This window comes from Lutjanus erythropterus, chromosome 19 (assembly GCF_056507025.1).
Source record: "Lutjanus erythropterus isolate fLutEry1 chromosome 19, fLutEry1.hap2, whole genome shotgun sequence".
Lineage (NCBI taxonomy): Eukaryota > Metazoa > Chordata > Actinopteri > Lutjaniformes > Lutjanidae > Lutjanus > Lutjanus erythropterus.
In genome coordinates, this window is record NC_139335.1 from 25,202,362 (window position 1) to 25,221,132 (window position 18,771).

The window sequence follows — 18,771 nt, forward strand, 5'->3', positions numbered from 1 at the left end:
TATTAAGGCCATACGCTTTGTTTCAAGCATGCATCTGCTTTAAGACTCATGCCCTCAGCTCAAAGTCAAGCAATATATGCTCCCCCTGACTCACCAAATACTGCTAAATTATTATCAAATGAGCATTTCTCCAGATCTTTGTCATTTAAGAAAAAGCTTGCTGTACCTGTAACTGTGAAACGGTTGTAGCACTTAAGTGCTAAGTGATGAGTGTTTGTGTGTAACCCAGCTTCCCTCTAAAACTACCCCCTCCAGGCTATTATTGCAAATAAGAATGGCTCCTTATACAGTTTGCCTGGATAAATGAAGGTTAAAAATCCTGCACGGGCTTCCAAATCCCAGAGCAGAGCGGAAGTATGAGGGAATGGTGAAATTACACAACACAAGAGCTCTAGGCTTCATCATTTCCCATTAAGTTCAAATTATGTTTAGATCAGGTGACTGGGGAAGCACCTGAAGTCATTTGAAGCCACTACTGTATTAGTTTAGCGGTGTATTTTATACAGGAGCATTATGAGGTATGGTTCACCTGTTACCGTGAAATGTTCCTGTCGGCTGTTTCAGAACTATCCTGAGCAATAAGGTAATCTGATGATTTCACCACAACATATCATCATAATAATAATGATGATGATGAAGGTGCCTTTCAAGGCACTCAAGGACAGTCACAGATTAAAAACAAGCAAGACAAAAAGCAGCAAGGGCTCATAAAAACAATGAGTGGAAAATACAATACAAAAAAAATGTCTAACAGCTATAAACACATGGCTGAAGTGTGAAAAATCATTCAGGCCTTTTATCCTACTGTCCATTTTCAAGGTCAGATGGGGACAGAGGGGCCAAACGCGAGCAAATACAGTTTTATTTTCTTATTTTCAACCTCGCAGCTTTGTTATCCTTGAAGTAGGTTTTATATCAGTGAGTGCTGGAATGAAACACTGAAGGCTCCTCGATGACAGCATTAGGATTTATGCCATCGTTGTGAAGCTTACAGCGTTCAATGATAATTTTTGAGATCTGTCAGTTTGTCATATCTAGCAATTTTCTTGTTAGATGTTTTTCTATTATTCTCAGTAAGCTTATCAGCTCCTTAGTGAGAGGGGCATTGTTCCTCTGAGTCGATCCAGTATAAATTGTATTTTGTTCCATTATTTTTTTCCATTCTTTTGAAACTGACAGTTATTGAGAAATTACACTCAGTCTCATGTCATTATAAAGTATGTAATTGTAATTTAAACAGTAACTTAATACCAGGATGAAAAGCCTTCTCTGATTGAAGGCTTTAAGTCCTGGCTGTGATCATAAGTGTCCTCGATTACACCTTTGAAGGGACAGTTCATCCCAAAATCAAAAATACATATTTTTCCTCTGGCTTGTAGAGCTATTTAGAGCCATTGTATAGCATGTGGTGTTCAAAATGAGAAAAAAGACACTTGAAAATCCAACACCTGTGTCTCTTTCTACAAATCATGACCCCGTTACTAAATACAATCCACAGACCTCGTTATGAGCAGTTTGTCGGAACTACTTTCTAGTAGAAAGAAAGTAGTTCTCATAGATTCTACTGCAGAGAGGAAGCAGTTCCTACATGAAACTGTTCACAACAAGGTAAGTGGATTATCTTTAGTAACCGAATCATGATTTCTGGAAATTTTGGTGTTTTTGTGCTTTGAGCATCACAAGCCAAGTACCATATAATTCCAGTATGTTTGAGAGAAGGCAGACATCTCTACGTCCGATATCTCCAAAACTTAACAACTCGCTACAAAACTATCACTACAGATAAGAGTAAAAATATGTATTTTTGATTTTAGTGTGAATTATCCTTTTAATCACACCCAACAGTAATGTCTCAGTGTACTGACGTACTTCTACATCACTGCCTAAATTAAACAACTGGAGGCCACTAAAGCAACATTTTCAGCTGGTGTTAAATTGATCTTTAATTATTTTTAGATTAATGGTTTTCATCTGGTGTGTTCCTTATGTTGGCCACTCTACAAGGTGTACCTCAGTTCAATCAGCAACTCAGCTGCGTTTCTGAAATTGCCAGGTGTTGGAGCAGATGTGGGAGATTAGCAGGTGGAAATAAAGAATTAGATCACAGTGCCTCTCTGGCCTTCATGTTCTCCCTCCTATTGACAAATAATGCACTGAAATTACAGTAGCAACACTGGATGCTGAGGCATTCTGCATGTGTGCACCTTTAAAATTCTTTTCACGTCTGCCCAGAGCTAACAAGGCTAAATGAGCAACGAACTGGGTTGGTGCATGATGACTGAAATGAAAAAGTCTGTTTTATTTTGTAAATACAAGACCATAGTTGGTGAGTGACTGATTAATTGCACAACTATAAACTGTTTTTAAAGGAGCAATATGTAACAATTGCACACCCAAAATTAGTACTACAGTCCCAGGAGCGATGGACGGTATATTAAATAGTCTGAATCCTGATTTAATATACGATCTAGGGTTGAAGCAAGTTGCTTCCCCCATCATCCCCTCCTTCCCAGACTTGAAGCTCAGGCAGGCTGGCTGCAGGCTGCAGAGACACTGACCAGGAAAGAAAGAGGAGCGCAACATAATATTTTTACAATGACAAGTGACAATGAGTCCTGCACTGTAAGTTGATAAGTTGCCTGCCACACTCCATTAACGAATTGCTCAATTTAAGTGCATCTAGTCATTCTAAAAGAGTATTAATGATTTTTTATGACAAATAAACAGACACTTAATCATTAGACAAACTTTCAGCATTAATTTGTTCAGTAATTAAGGTGAAACAGACAAAAAATAACACAAGTTGTCGACCAGAAGAGAAATTTCAAAGGAGGACACTACAGCTGTTGTCAGAGAAGCTAGTATTTCAATTTAGTATGTTTCCTTAATCTCTGTTACGACCCCCAAATTGGGCTAGGGGATGAGGGGTGTAACAATTAATAAAATTAACCGGGAGAAAAAGGAAGGAAGGAAAGCTGAGACAAAATTGTAAACAAAGGTTCTTTTATTAACAAATTGTGCCAAATTAAGTTACCAAATTAAATTAAACAAAAGAGTTAACTTAGCGTTCTAAATGAAAACACAACAACACACACACACAAATTTACACACAAAAGACAACAAGTGTCTTTGCTGGCTGCACATGGGCCCCCCCCCCCCCCGCCAAACGAGTGCCCTTGCTAACTGTGTAGGCTAACAAGGCACATGGTGCACAAACACAAGAAGTGACTTTGCTAGCTGTGGGAACTAGCAAAGCACTTGTCACACAAACCGCCACAAAGTCTAGACTGCAGACTTGCAGACCTCAGTCTGCCGAATGGCCCACTGGCCCTAAAATGCAGACTACCATCCGCCGAATGGCCCACTGGCCCTGACTGACTGGCTGCAATCAGGACTTGGTGCTTAAAAGCCTGGAGAGGGCCTCCAGGCTTTTAAGCACCAGGTCCTGATTGCAGAGCAGCTGCAACTGATGCCAATCACTGCAACCTGCAAGGAGGGAGGGGCAGAACCTGGGCACAGGAGAGTACAACACCACACAGACACTGTGGCATGTAACATCTCTAACAATACATCATGGACATTTTCATTGAGTTTTTTACAGTGGATTACACCTTTAAACATTTTAACTTTTACAGATTAAAAACGGTGTTCCAGTGATTACAACTGCAGAGTGAAAATTTAAATGTTGTTGTTGATCGGACAGTCTATTGAGGATGTGACTGTGACACAATTTGCAAACTTGATCCCCCATTTTATACCCACTGTACTTTTCATGTTGCAGGCATTTAGCACATCCTCTCATACAGACCAGATTTCACTTAGCACAACTGAATTGGGAAAATGCTTAATTCCTCAATTGACCACCATTAGAAGAAATCAATAGTACAGCACAGACGACTGAAAGCTAATTTGACAGTAGATGTACAAAATAGCACTGGAATGACAAAGTAGAAATGCTGGTTAAACTGAGAGTCGACTGTACATTAAACAAATGTGACACATTGAAAATCCACCTATCCAGCAAGCTCTCTCGGGTCTTTTTTATTTATTTATATTTTGTCAACCAGTGCCAACAACGTCATGACTTATTACTCCACCACCGAAGAACTCAATAGAGTAGGCTGACCTTAAAGATGCACTCCAGTGATGAATAGCTAAAGAACCTCCCCTCTGAGTTCTTCAAATTTATCTCTCCTTTCCCTGTTCCTCTCCCTCATCAGCCGCTTGATTTTCTCCTCTCCCCGCCCATCACTCCTTTATGGTACTTTAAAACAGCTGCCTTCATCTACCAATAGCCTCCTCCTTTCTTTCTCCCCTGTAACTTTCACTTGTACCACCTTGTTCTCTCCCGCCTCCCCCTGCGCTCTCCTTCGTCTCCTTCTCAGCAAAGGACAGTAGAGGTTACAGAGCGGTGTGGTAGCCCGCAGGCAGAACAGGCTCTCAGAGAAGGGAAGACGAGGTTGATGCTGCCTGGAAATTTAGGTTCCTCTCCCACCATCCAGCGGTGAAGTGACTGAGACCTTAATGGCTTATATTACTGCCAATTAATGCATATTGACTTGTGTGGAGTGCAGTGCAGCCTTGTGGTTTGGCAGGTTTTATCCACTCACAAATGGGTTTCCTGTTTACACACAATCAAGAATAACACAGCCGAGTGCAGGGACACTCATTACCACAAAATCATGATAGCTTTTACATGGAATCGATCAAGCAAGCTGTTGGAAAACAGTAAGTATCCTTTTTAGAAGTGAATTTACATGAAGCACTCATCCATTTGCACAAACTTTTTTCCCCCAACACATCACACTGACAGACATCTGCTGTCTCTGGCTAGCTAACATGACACATAGCCCAGTGAGACATGGAAGCTAGAGGCGGTGATAATGACAACACAGACTCCACAAACATAACTCTACAGGTAGTGACAAGTAAAATTCTGTTAAAAAAATCCAAAGTGGCCTTTTTACACTCCATTTCTTTATGGTTTAAACCATTGACATACTGTATCTAGAAATAGACAATGTGACTCCCCAAATGTGAAGCCAGATCATCTCTATTGCCCTCTAGTGACTGGCTGCAGTACAGGTCAAACAAGATATATAGTGTTAATCAGTGAGTTTTAAAGGTGCTGGTATTTATTACAGTTACTAGTTACTGTATATAAATTAAATTAGTTAGTAGGCACAGTAACTGTCTGTCTGCTTCAATTCTCTTATTAATGCATTATTTTGGTGCCGCTACATTATTTCAGTGACAACTGTCAAATTTTTAGCAATCATTGTATATTATAATCATTGTATTAATGTATATTATTATTATTGTATTATTAAACCACACTTTCATGGTAGCAGTGGTGCTTTACAGCAGGATTTGACCTGCTTAGATTTTGTTGATTTGGTAATTTTTACTTGGTTTTGTGCTTCTACCATGGGTAAGTGGGCTATGTAGTTAAATCTTTTGTCCATTTTTATGACTGGGAGTCAGCAGGGGATGTTTTATTTTGAAAACTGGATTCTCTTTCTCATTCCTGTGTCGGACTTCCTGTCCAGTTTGATCTGCTCTTTGCAGCTTGACGCAACTTTCGTCAAAAATAGAGTTGCACATACTCTCCACAGAGCAGAGCAGAGCATAGAGAGAGAGAGAGAGAGAGAGAGAGAGAGAGAGAGAGAGAGAGAGAGAGAGAGAGAGAGAGAGAGAGAGAGAGAGAGAGAGAGAGAGAGCTGCTTCTGAATCTCACAAACACAATCAGCTCCAGCGGACACCTGGTGGAATCCAGCAGGTGTAGTGTTATCAGTCCTCTTGTGTAAGTCCCAGTAAGAAACTGAATAAGCATATTTCCCAAAATGATGAACTAAGTTCTTTGCGGCTAAAGTTGTTGACTTGAGCATGAATGAAGTCAGTCCTTTACTGAATAACCTGCTCTAATGTCCACAACAATCAAAAATAAGCCTTCAGCCTAAACAGATCAGCCTGATTCTGGACAGATGGGCCCTTGGGATGCACGAGGACTCTGAGACTGAGGCTAAGAGACATTTTGGGAGAGGCAGAGAGAGAGGGGCAGCATGGGGGAGGAGGAGAGGAAAAGTTTAAAAATATGATGCAGAGTTTTGGTGCCTCTCCCAGAGGGAATAAAAGATTCAAACTGGGCCAAAGACGGACCACACACACACACTCACCTACATGCATGCACCACACTGAAACATGCACAAACACACACACCAACCTGTAGGATTGAGCCACACTTGAAAGCAGACCAGGTTAGGCAGACAAGGAGACAACTTAGACAAGAAACTTCTGCAGACAGTTTAGCCAGAAACAGAAAGAGAGAAAGAGACAGAGAGGCTCGACTGAGGCGGAGACAGCCAGAGGAACAGCTCATTAAACTGAATGTGAAGGGCTGCAACAGACAGTTTGTTAGACAGGCTGAATGTACTGACTGTCACAGGTATCATTACACAGGTAGTTGTCTTCATAAAGCCACTGAGAATGGATGGTGTGGAATTAATGGACAGCTTTAATAAAGGAATAGTGCAACACAATCTGCCTGTTAGGTAGGTAGGTAGATACTGAAGATAGGAAGGTAGTTTGGAGAGTCAAACATTGGCATGTTGGTATCTGCAGCTATGTAATGCTTCAGAAATATGTCTTCTAATCCATCTCCTCTCTCTTTCTGCTCCTCATTCCTTCTCGGGCTGCACCTGACAGAGTAATACATGACAGTGTGACAGCAGGTAAAATATCAGGAACCTGAAACTGAAGCAGCTAATGACATTCAGCCGTCACTGTCTTTATCACAGTGCTTTTCCTACTGTGACATGTCTAAAAGGCCTAAGAGCTTTAGCAAAATAGCTAACGGGAGAGTGAAGAGGATGAAGTCTTGAGAGGTGGTGTAATTAGACAACACCAAATGTAAACACCCGTGTGGGTGGTCAATGAGCATGCAGGGTCTTTAATAAATAGCAAAATTGTTGTCATTTCTTTTTTTGTCTGTTTAATGAAGTACACTTTTTATATTTTTTCCTCTTACTCTTTATGGATTTTTCAGAAAATCCTTGTTATTAATCACACTGGTGGCTGTTAGGTTGGGATGGTATCAAGAACTGGTACTGGTTCTTGATTGGTCAGTACTGAAATACTGATAAGCCTCTGGACCAAGGGTGCTGCTACTTGCATCTGTGTGAAGTTAATTTGCTTTAAAGGCCACATTCAGACAGAATCAGGCATTGCAGTGTTTAGCTGTAGGTTTGTGCGGGGTTTGCACAGGGACGTTTCTTCACAAGTTCACTCGGTTTCAACTTTTACTCCACACACTGCTGTGTATTTTTCTAATATCCCCTCCCTTGCTAACGTAGCTGTGCCTTTATGCAGACAAGAAGAGAGAGAAAGCGTGAACACAGCAGTGTGTGTACAGTTTAGGCTATATGTCAGTGAATAAATGTTACTCAAGATCCAAGCCAAGTTCCTGTCTCATAAGGTGGACTTTAACGTCAGGCCATCCAACATCCATCTACTTTACTCAGGAGATGACCACATCCCTTAAGAGCAGTTACTAGTTACCAGATCATTGAATTTTTTCACATCTTTGCATGTCATGCTTTTATCTTTTGCATGAAATGATGGAAAGCATTTTCCATAACAGTAAAAATAAATATCAGTATCAATAAGCAGTATCAGTATTGATATCATTATTGGTAAAATCCTACTCATTTCTACCGTTAAGTGAAATGCAGTCAGCATCCTGTCACTTGTGCTCACACTCCTTAAATGCGAGCGAGCATCATCGGCATTGGCCAAAACAGTACTGAGACATATAGGAGACTTAACATGATTGACTGGCATCATATTGATAGATGAGGTAAAGATAGGCTTGTGTTGTGGTGGGTGCCTGTTCTTTGGTTACATTAGTGGACTACATTTCTAAGCTGATGTTAGCTAGTGTTGACTGGTGCTGTAGGGGAGCTGAAAAAAGGCAATGCACTTGGGAGCATGTAAAAACATCACATCCTCTAGATCTTCCCAGGAAAAATATCCCAAGTCCTTTACACAGGAATTAGTCCAAAGGATATAGGAGGGTCTCACTTTTTAGGTTGCATTACAGTCCATTCACACACTGACAATGCAAAGTGATTAATACATGCAAATCGCTTCTCATCGTACCTTCAATGTAATTTTTTTTATTGGTAATGTCACTTCTCCCTCCCGCCCACTGACCTACATTTGTATTTTCTCCTCCTGTGGATGCACCCGGGCAGCAGGTTAAGTGTCGAGGCCTCCTCTTAGGAGCAAACTGGTGGTCACAGACCATTAGTCACACGCAGCTTGAGACATTAACCTCCATCAGCATGTCTCACTTCTGTATAAGCCCATTCTGTGTGCGCAATCATTTGAAAATTAGATAAATTATGACTCACTGAATTATGCTTGTCATACATAATATTTTGTGACAGTTTGTTAGTGATCTGTTAGGTGAGTGTATGTGTGTTGAGGCAAAAATAGGAGAGCAATCTTTCTCAGTATACCTCTCCATCTTTCAATCTATTCCTCTTGCTATTTTCCACCCCTGTCCTGGATGAATCACACTCACCCTGCAGATACCTGTGAAGGGCACTTCAGCGAGACATTCTCTCCAAGATGCTGCAGCCTCCGGGTATGAGATCATTGTGCGCTCTATGACAAAAAAAACAAAACAAAAAAAAACATATTGTATAGTGTCACTTTCCAATCAAGTAGCAACCTGGCAAGGACACAAGATGGCCAATGAATTATGTCTTCTCATGTGTTCTTGCCTCCCACAGCTGTTTCCATGCAAATTTGCAGTAAAAATAAATCGAAGGTGTACAGTTCAATGGGATTTGTGGGCTTTTTTGGATGTGAAGATATGCAAGTTGTATAACATACTCCAACTTTCAGAATTTGTACGAGTTATCAGGTAAAAGGTCCAGAAAAAATGAGATCCCATATGGCCAGATGACCCCTTTGGACCGGCCACTCTACAGTGACTTTAAATGGGCCGCCAGTCATGAGGCTCTCTGACTCTAAATCAGGCATTTGGCAGGAAGATGGAGGACTAGAGGGATGGAGGAGGTACAAAAGGGGGTCAGAGAAATGGGAGATGAGGAGAAAGAGGGACAGGGAGGACATGGGAGGAGGACACGGAGGGATGGAGACACGACAGGTGAATGGGAAGAAGGGATTACATTTCCAAATGGGGAAAACAGACACGAAGTCAGTTGTGGAGAGGAGGATAAGAAAGAGAGAAAACTGACAGGACATTGGGGAGAAAGAGGCGGGAGATGCTGGCAAGAGGAGACAAAGCAATGGGAAGACGATTGAAGATAAAAATTAGGACAGAATGATTGCAGGAGGTGGAGAAACAAAAGGAGACACAAAACTGGCGGGCGGAGAGGAAGGAGGGCCAGCGAACTGGTGGGATGAAGAGAAGGATGGATGCTGGGAGGCAGAAAAAAGTAATAGGGTTGTATGGAGGCAGAAAAGGGAGGATTTGTGCAAGAGGAGGAATACAGCAAGGAAAGAAACTTAAAGGATCTCTTATTGCATAAAAGCCTACAGCATCATCATCTGGGTACTTGTTGAGTAGTATTTACTTTAATTTTCATTCAGCTTGAGGAAAACAACACCTACATCAGACTGCTTTTTGTTGATTTCAGCTCAGTGTTCAACACAATCTCCTGTGATGGACAAAATGAACACCCTGGGCCTGAGTATCACACTCTGCAACTGGATATTGGACTTCCTCACTGACAGACCCCTGACAGTTCGGATTGTCAGGGGTCTCACCTCCTCCACTGCTCAATACTGGCGCCATCAATGGCTGTGTGCTCAGCCCCCTCCTGTTCCCTCCATACACCCATGGCTGTAGCCCCTGACATGATGGAGAAAACTGTATTCTGGGGTTCTTGGAGAGTACTGCACAGAAACAACGTTGCTCAACGTCAGCAAAACCAAAGAGCTGATTGTTGATTTTAGAGAAAAACAAGGCAAAAATGTGTATCGCTGTCTACATCAGTGACGCTGAGGCAGAGCCGGCGAACATTTTTATGTTCCTGGGTATCATCATCACAGAGAACCAGTCATGGACGTCACACATCTTCACTTTGGTAAAGATGTCTCAGAAACTGTTGCATTTCTTCAGGAAATTTAAGAGGCAAAATTCCAGTGCCAAGTTCTTGTTAACTTCTACAGAGGAACAATCCTGACTGGGAACATCATAAACTATCATGGGATGTGCATGGCCCACGTCCAGGAAGGCTCTAGAGCAGGACATTAAAACTGCCCAGAACATCACTGGCACCCATCTACTGAGAATCAGTGACATCAGAGAGGTGAGGTACCTGTCCAGGGCCCAAAGGAAACTGTAAGACAACATCCACCCCAGCCAGAGCTTGTTTCCCTTGCTGCCATCAGGCAGGAGATACAGAAGTATCTGTTGCCATAATCACCAGGCTGTGAGACTGCTTACTTCATCCTCAGCACTCCACCATATACACTAGTTTGTTCTATATTTTTATTTCTCTTCAATCTATTCCATCCATCAATTTTAAAGGGAACTACATCGACATCTCATTATACAACCTTGTTGTAGCTGATAAATAAATCACCTTGTATTCTTGCATTTACTTGAATGTCTATGAGACGTTAGGGATGGCTGGTGTTTGTCTGCTGACTGTGTAACAGTGGCCTGTTGACTAATGACAAGTTAATGCGTCCCTGACTTTATTACGGAAGGAGAAAGAGTGGAGGGGCGGTGCGGGTTAAGATGGGAGAGACAGGGAGAAGCTGACACAAGCTTTGAGGAGGCCAAATGAACACAGCATTAAAAAGATGGAGGATGGAAAGAGAGTTGCTGTTTGGGCAGCAATAAAAGGTCAGAGACACGGGGGGGGCGGGGGCCGCTGCTGTCTGACAACGATTGAAGTTCTCACTGCCTCCCATTGTCTGGGGATTTCTAAATGCAAAATAGTTGCTTGAACAGCAGCAAAAACAGCCGCTAAAAAACCGACACGCCTTATATTTTTTGAAGGACATGCCCTACCTGAAACAATGCTCTCCCATTCTCCTCAGCGGCAGGCGCAACTTGCATGTCACTGCCCCTAATATGAAGGGCCACTGTACAGACTTTGGAGTAGTTCTGCAGTGCAGGTTGTTTTTAAAGGGACAGTTCACCCCTAAATCAAGGGTCATCATTTTCACTCTTACCGTTTCAGCTAGGCTATGTACCAAACTAGAGCATTTAGATGTGACATGCTGAGTTCTAGAGAAGATGTCTGCCTTATTTTATTATATAATGAGGCTAGAATGTGCTCGACTTGTGGTACTTTCTACCAGAAAGAAAGTAGATTCTGCATGAAATGGCTCACAACAAAGTCTGTGGAATATATCTTGAGTAACCGCATCATGATTTCTGGAAAAACACATAGCTGTTGAGTTTTCCAAATGTATTTTTGGAGCTTTGAGCACCGCAAGCCAAATGCCACCTAGTTCTGCTGTTTTCAAGAAAAGGCAGGTACGATCAATATTTCCAAAATTCAGCAACTCGCACCAAAGATATCTTGATGGATAAATAGTCAGATAAATACAAGCCAGAGGAAAAACATTTATGTTTGATTATGGAGTGAACTGTCCCTTTAGAGTAAGCTGTTTTTATTGTTGTAAATTGTTTTTATCCTGTTTTAACAACAAAAGTTGTTTCAATATCTACTAAGCGAAGCGATTAGACACAGACTTGTGAGTCTAACAGCAACCGATCAGACAGACAGATTGAAAGAAAGAGGGGAAGGAGGCAGACAGAGACAGACAGACAGACAGACAGCAGGGAAAATTATTAGTGTGTGACAGAGTTGATAGAAACAGTTGATTTTCCACTCTAAAACTAAAACACAGCTAATTATCTCAACAAAGGCAGAAAATTGATACGTGGCCTAATAATTACCCATTGTATACACTATTTTGAGCCTAAAGACCTGTATAATAGGCAGCACTCCTCACAGCAATATGATGCTGTGAGGTGCATCACACACAACCTACTGCAATTATTGCCTGCCACAGCAGTGCACAGCATGTCATCCAGACATGTCTAACTGCTGTCAAGGTGCTTTTTAAACTCTGTCAGAGTGGATTTTAGGAATACTGATAATATGAGACAAAAATCCCCAAATGCAAATGCTTCTACCAAAACAAGTCTATATAAAATTTACTTTTTCCCACAACTTTTATACCCATTTGAAGCTACTATAGCTATGTATTTTGTTGGTTTCACAGACCCCTGTGGACAAAAATGGGAGCGTTTCCACCATAATAACCACAAACTAATGTCAAAAATAGAATTATGTATGAAAAATCTCCTGCTTCTTTTTAACTGGCCGACATCATTGTGACTTTTCCTGTGAAAATGTAAACTGGCTTGTTCCATCTGATTTCAGAATCTGATCTGGTGGCAGGCATTAAGAACAACTATACAGAAACAGACAATCTTCTCACAGATGGCCTCATTAACTTATGTAGGTCATATTGACACATCAGTAATACATTGCGATTATTTCATTAAAAACTCAGTGTATCAGCTTTAACTTCTAAATTATACTCTGTAAAAGTGATGGTTTAAAAGCTGTGTCAAAGCCTTATCTGAAATGCCAGATTATTTATAGATAATTCTGGTGGAGAAATTTTATTTTTATCTCACTTTTCATGTTTTTTGGCAAAACCGTGCTCTTCCAGAGAACATGCGCTTGCTTATCCTCATTCGTAGGCTGCACACCACTGGAGAAACATTCGCCTGCAGGAAAACTTAAATTGATTCCATTTAAAGGGAAAACTATTCAACTCTAATAATTGACTCTGGTCATTTTGAAAATTAATGAGGTTTGTATCTTTGAGTGCAACAGGCCCACTGTTCAAGTGCAGCTGCATATAGTCAATTACTTGTAAAACAGGGATAAGTTAGCAGGGATAAGGATAAGCAAGTTACATTCCTATATAACAGAAGTAGCAAATAAATTAAATGAACCTCAGGAAGGTCTATATCTTTTTGCACCGTTTCTTAACAGGCGTTTTTCAGGCAGCCACCTCTATATGACAGTACACACAGGTGTTGACAATGATACTAATGATGGTCTTGTTCCATTTAATGTACGAGAGTCTTTCCAGTGAGCAGCACCAGGGATATAGATGGACGTACAACTGTATTTTAAATCTGTGAGCAGCAGCCTGGCTGTTTGACCTGAATGGAACAGGGTCCTAATTAGTATCATTGGTAACACCTGTGTTTGCCCTACGATCTCATGTCAAAATGGCTGCTAGCAAAAAGGGCTATTGTTGATGTACAGTTAACGCCTGTATTTAATTGCCTCATGAAACTCGTTACATTACATTTTTCTCCCCTCCACATCATGTCATTTACTTGACAATACGAAAAAACACTTACTTTGTGTTTCTACAGCTTTCAACCACATCTCGTCGCCTTCTACGGGTCAATCTGAGTAATGAAAAGACGCTCTTTCTAACTGGGACCACTTTGTTTTGGCCTGAAAACAGTCCTGTGCCGATGCTGTACACTGCGTGGAGCTCCGCTCTCCTGGAAGGTAAACTGCAGCCTTTGCTTCTCTCATGCCCAACTTGAACCACGTGGATTTGTGTTTTGACACTACCGCCATCTTGTGGACCAGCTCATTAATATCCGAACACCGCTCCGGCGCGTCTGTCCTGTTTGGCCCTAGCGGGTAGCCGTAAGGAGGAGCAAACGTCGCCTTAGCAACCGACAGGTTTAGATGAGTGATTAGCTGCAGGATTTTTTAAACACCGGGACTGAATAACTCGTGAAGCAAAAACGCCGTAGAATTGTAGTTTAGTAACGGAAGCCGCGATGGCAACGAGCAACCCGTCGGTGTTTCTACTCACCGTAAACGGACAAATCGAGGGAGCAAACGTGAGTAGAGCCTCTGACTTCTAGCCCTAACATTAGCCTAGCATAACCCAATGACTAGCAGTAACGAAAGTTCTTGCACCGTAGCGTGAATTTGAGTTAGTGTTTCATTACTTCCAGGTATAAAAGTGATATTTTCTGTTTTATTTCAGTTTCCAGAGTATGACAACTTGTACTGCAAATATTGCTTCGTCTACGGCCACGACTGGGCTCCCACCTCGGTGAGTAGCTGGCTAATATACATTATATATGTATACATACATTATAATCTGTTGGTTGGTTTGAACGCAGCAATGCATTGTATGTTTGCATGCAGAAACTCTTCTACAAGGCAGCAAGTAAAATAGTTATCAAATAAATAACTTTCTTATTACATCTGTATTGTGCATTGGACTAAAAAAAATAAAATCTCCTCAATAACATCACTTTAATATAATTTTCTAGTCTTCTCTTTGTTATTATTGCACGTTTCATTCCTCTGAAGTTAACGAGGCGTTTGACTGAGTGCATGAAATCTGAAGTGAGCAGAGCCGCTGACTCGTTTCAGTTTAATTTATTCTTACGGATGTATGATGTGGATCTGATTCCGATAAGATAACCAACAATATTTTTGTATTTTTAAAAAAGTTAATATAACCTGTAGTTTATACACACCTGAGGATGAGAAAGGCTCAGATGTAGTGAGCAAAGAAAGATGATTTAATGTTCCACAGTTCTGACCGAACCATTACAACAAAAACAAGCATTTTCATTAATCTATTTTTCTTTGTAATGTAAATCTATAACCCTCACAAATATACTTCAGGAATTCAAACAAAATGCTTCGACATAATCTCTAAAATCAGATATTATCATTATAATTATTATAAATGATTATAATAATTCCATTGTAATTTCCAGGTCTGGATAAGAATTTTAAAAAATGAAAAAAGAAAGAGTGTGAAAAAATATTTGTGATTTCATATAATTGCACTTATTCTGTATCCTAAAGTGAAAAAAAAAATCGTTAAAATTTTTAAATTTTAAATTGTTAAAAATAAACTGATCATACAAACAGTGTTTTTCATTGTGTTTGGAGCCATAATGTTTACCACTATGTGAGAGAGCGGTGCCAGAGAGAGCTTGATGTTGTCGACAACAAGGCAAGAAGTGAAGCGTGCAACTAAACACAGACTAACAGAGCTACCTTTACACCTGTATGTCACAGTCTACAACACTGCTCTGTCCCTATAGACAGTGTCTTATAACTGAACCAAATCCAGACATCTACGACCAAATGAATATGAAAGAAAATGCCACAATATATTTAAATTAAATATACACATTGTCACAAATAACCAAATACGAAGCTGTCTAAACATGAATGAGTTATGTGGTGATGTAGTTATCAGAAAAGTAAACAGACTATCTTTCATGTGTAAGGGACTCATACATTGATGGCTGCGTTCACTGGTGTTTCCATGGACACTGAATGAACAAGGCTGCAAAGACACCATGAAAGTCAAATTATCTAACTTTTCTAAACACAATTTACACTTGTTATACCTCCTCATTGGGTCCAACTTACTGTATAGACATTAGGGCTGAATTAATTGAAATTTTTATCAAAATTGCAATTTTCAGATCGCAGGATGCACAATATTTGTTTAAGGTGAAATGTGTGTCAAAATACAATTTTAGATTGTGGTGCTGCAGAGGTGTCCTGGCCAACACATCATTCTGTAGACTTCAGAAACCATCTTTGTTTAGCACAGATTCCTGAAAAAAAAACACACCATAATTGTTTTTAAAGTGTTTTTCCAATAGAAGTAATCAGTTTGTTTGAGCTACAGTACATAGCAAAAATATTCTGTCAATTATCTGAAAACATAATAGCACACATGGTCAGAATTAAGGTACATGTTAACTGTTGAATTTTAAAACCACTTATTTACATAATAAACCTATGGCCATTTGTACTTTTTTGTATATGTCAAATATGGTTTAAAAAAATCTACTGAGAAGTCTGGAAATTTTAGTCTAGAAAAGCATGAATTTTTTAAATGGAACATGTTTGTCTTTAGGGGTTGGAAGAAGGCATCACTCAAATAACCTGTAAAGGCAGTCAGTCTTCACACAAATTAATATGGAACTTCCCACTGGAGACAACGTTTAAGAGTACAAACCCCTCTGGATGTGAGTATTACACACCCACACATACATAGTGCACAAAGTTAGTAGCTGTTGCCTTAATTTATACATTATAAATATCTCTGAGGTTGCAATGATGCATTCTAGGTCCCTCAGAAATCATATTATATAGAAATCAAACTGTTAGATAACAAAGTTGACTTGTATGAAATGAAGACTACATTTTCATTTTCCAGGGCCTCAGCTTGTGGTGAGTGTGTATGGTCCAGATGTGTTTGGAAACGATGTGGTTAGGGGCTATGGAGCAACACACATTCCCTTCACACCTGGACAGTCAGTACTACCTTTATCTACTTCCTTCACTTTTTTAAGAGATATCTACTGAAGGTTTAGTATAATAATTGGACTAGTGCTTGAATTTGAGAGCCTAGTTAGTAAAAAAAAATGTACATCCCTGTCTAAAGTGTGCAGACATTGTTTGTTTTCCACACAAAAACTAAGCTTGAACAGAGTAAGGTTTGATTTGATTTCTAAAAACAAAAATCTTGTTTACTGTGTTTGAGAAGAACCTGTTATTTGTTTTGATTTCTCAGACATACACGAATCATCCCCATGTTTGTGCCTGAGCCCACATGGAGACTCCAGAAATTCACGAGGTGAGATGTGTGCGTTTCGTTTTCTGCCTCAGCAGCTGTGGCGCTGCGGCTGATGAGTCGTGCCCGCTGGGGGGAAACAGGCGATATGTGAGCGTTCTCCAATATTTACTGCTCTTCTGTGTGGGTGCACGTTCCCCACTGAGGATACAGCCTTAGGTTTCTGTGGTGAGAATACTTCACACTGGTATGTATTGTTTGCCAGCTGCTGTTATCAGTGTATGGAAAGACACACACAAAGGTACTCGCAGTTCCATTCAACTCCCACCAACACAGGAAGCTGTTAGGAATGCACAGGTGCACATCTGGACCTTTGGACTCGCAACAACAGTAGTAGAGATGTACAGATCCATGTTTTTTGAGTTCTGATTCTGAGATCTGAATTTGTATATCTGCAGATGCCAATATTATTATATAAGATTATTATTAAGATTACAAGAGGCTGAACTCTTAATCTGAACTCTTAGTTAACTATTTTTCAAGTTCCAAGATTCAAATGTTCCTAAATATTTGTAATGTGTTTGTCAATCGTTTGCAATGTTTGTTCAGAACATGGAGGCTTATGGTCATAATACAATTATACTGAATCAATACATAATGTCACAACAAAATGTATCTTTATGAAAATGAAAGTTAGACAATTGCTTTAAATCAGAAATAGAATGATACTGATAAAATGAAGTACAAATATGTGCGTATGCAAAAATATACTGCATATCGGCAGTTCTTTTCACTTGGAAGTGTAATGCCTGTCTCTCTCTCTCTCTATGTAGTTTTAAACATGTTTTTTCCTCTTTTGTTTAGCTGGCTGTTGGGACGGCGGCCCGAGTACACAGACCCTAAAGTAGTGGCCCAGGGTGAAGGCAGAGAAGGTTTGTATCTGGATTTCTTTACAATGCTAAAAAAATAAACAGTGACAGCTCCCCCCTTCTCAATACAGAAATACATCTAGGTTAAATAAAAACCAGTAGGTGAGTCGATTTTAAACTGACAGATCTTCCCTAATCGACTAGTGGTCTAAAAACTGGGATTAATTCGTTATAATAGATTCCTAAATCATTTTAGGTACACACGTCTACACCCATTTAGTTCTAAAAGTACATTTTCAAGTGAAATAGTCTAAAATTGTTTCACATACATGAACCTGTTTTTGAAGCCCCTACAAGGAACATTTTATTCCTTTTGTAGGCTGCTGTGTATTAAAGTGGTAGAATTACTACCATAATAACCACAAAATATACCATCAAAAATAAAATTATGTATAGAAAAATCTCCTCCTGCTTCCTTTTAAGACTAACATAATACTCATAAATGTAAACACAGACTCATTTCATTTCAGACACTAACTGAGAGTTTTATAACCTGTTAAAAATCTTTGGAGTAGCTTTAATTACACAAAATATAGTGACATTACAATGATCACATTATTTGTCAGTTAGGCTGTGTAACTGCTCTATGAACATTGGTTGTGTGTGTATAGTTTTCAAAATCATATCTTTTAAAGTGGAATATGTTTCCTATATTTGTGTTGCAGTGACGCGGGTTCGTTCCCAAGGCTTCGTCACCGTCTCCTTTCACATCATGACTAAAGACATGAAGAAACTGGGCTACGACACAGGACCATCAAGCTCTGCCAACACACAGTCTGCCACATCTGGCTGGTCGACAGAAGAACAACTGTACACAATCTAACAACATAAGGGACAATTTTAGAGACAACTGGTGCGCTTTTTTTTTTTTTTTTTTTTTTTACTGTCAAGGATGTTTGAGCCCCATTCATAACAGAGGCCCAACATTCAATTAAATATAAAATGACTTGTTTACTTCCTCAGCTAATATGGAAAACTACAACACTGCAATGCCATGATCAACACACACTGCTGTGCCTCATGTTTTTAACTAAGAGGTATCTATAATATTTGAGGAGTATTCAGATATAAGCAGCTGATGATTTTTTTGTTTCACATTTTTTATACTTTTTCAAATAAACGTAGACCTCAGAATTTTTCATGCTTGAATGTATAAAGCACATGTACACATCTTACCCAA

At 39.9% G+C, this 18,771-nt stretch overlaps 1 protein-coding gene across 1 annotated transcript; it reads left to right on the forward strand.

The window, feature by feature from the left end:
• Nucleotides 1–13,383: 13,383 nt before the first annotated feature.
• b9d1 (B9 protein domain 1) lies at nt 13,384–18,771 on the forward strand. The gene is made up of 7 exons (XM_084743425.1): nt 13,384–13,942; nt 14,092–14,160; nt 16,003–16,114; nt 16,306–16,402; nt 16,663–16,725; nt 17,527–17,594; nt 18,257–18,771. The coding sequence occupies exons 1-7, from the start codon at nt 13,880–13,882 to the stop codon at nt 18,412–18,414; spliced, it is 630 nt and encodes a 209-aa protein (XP_084599551.1). The 5' UTR covers nt 13,384–13,879; the 3' UTR covers nt 18,415–18,771.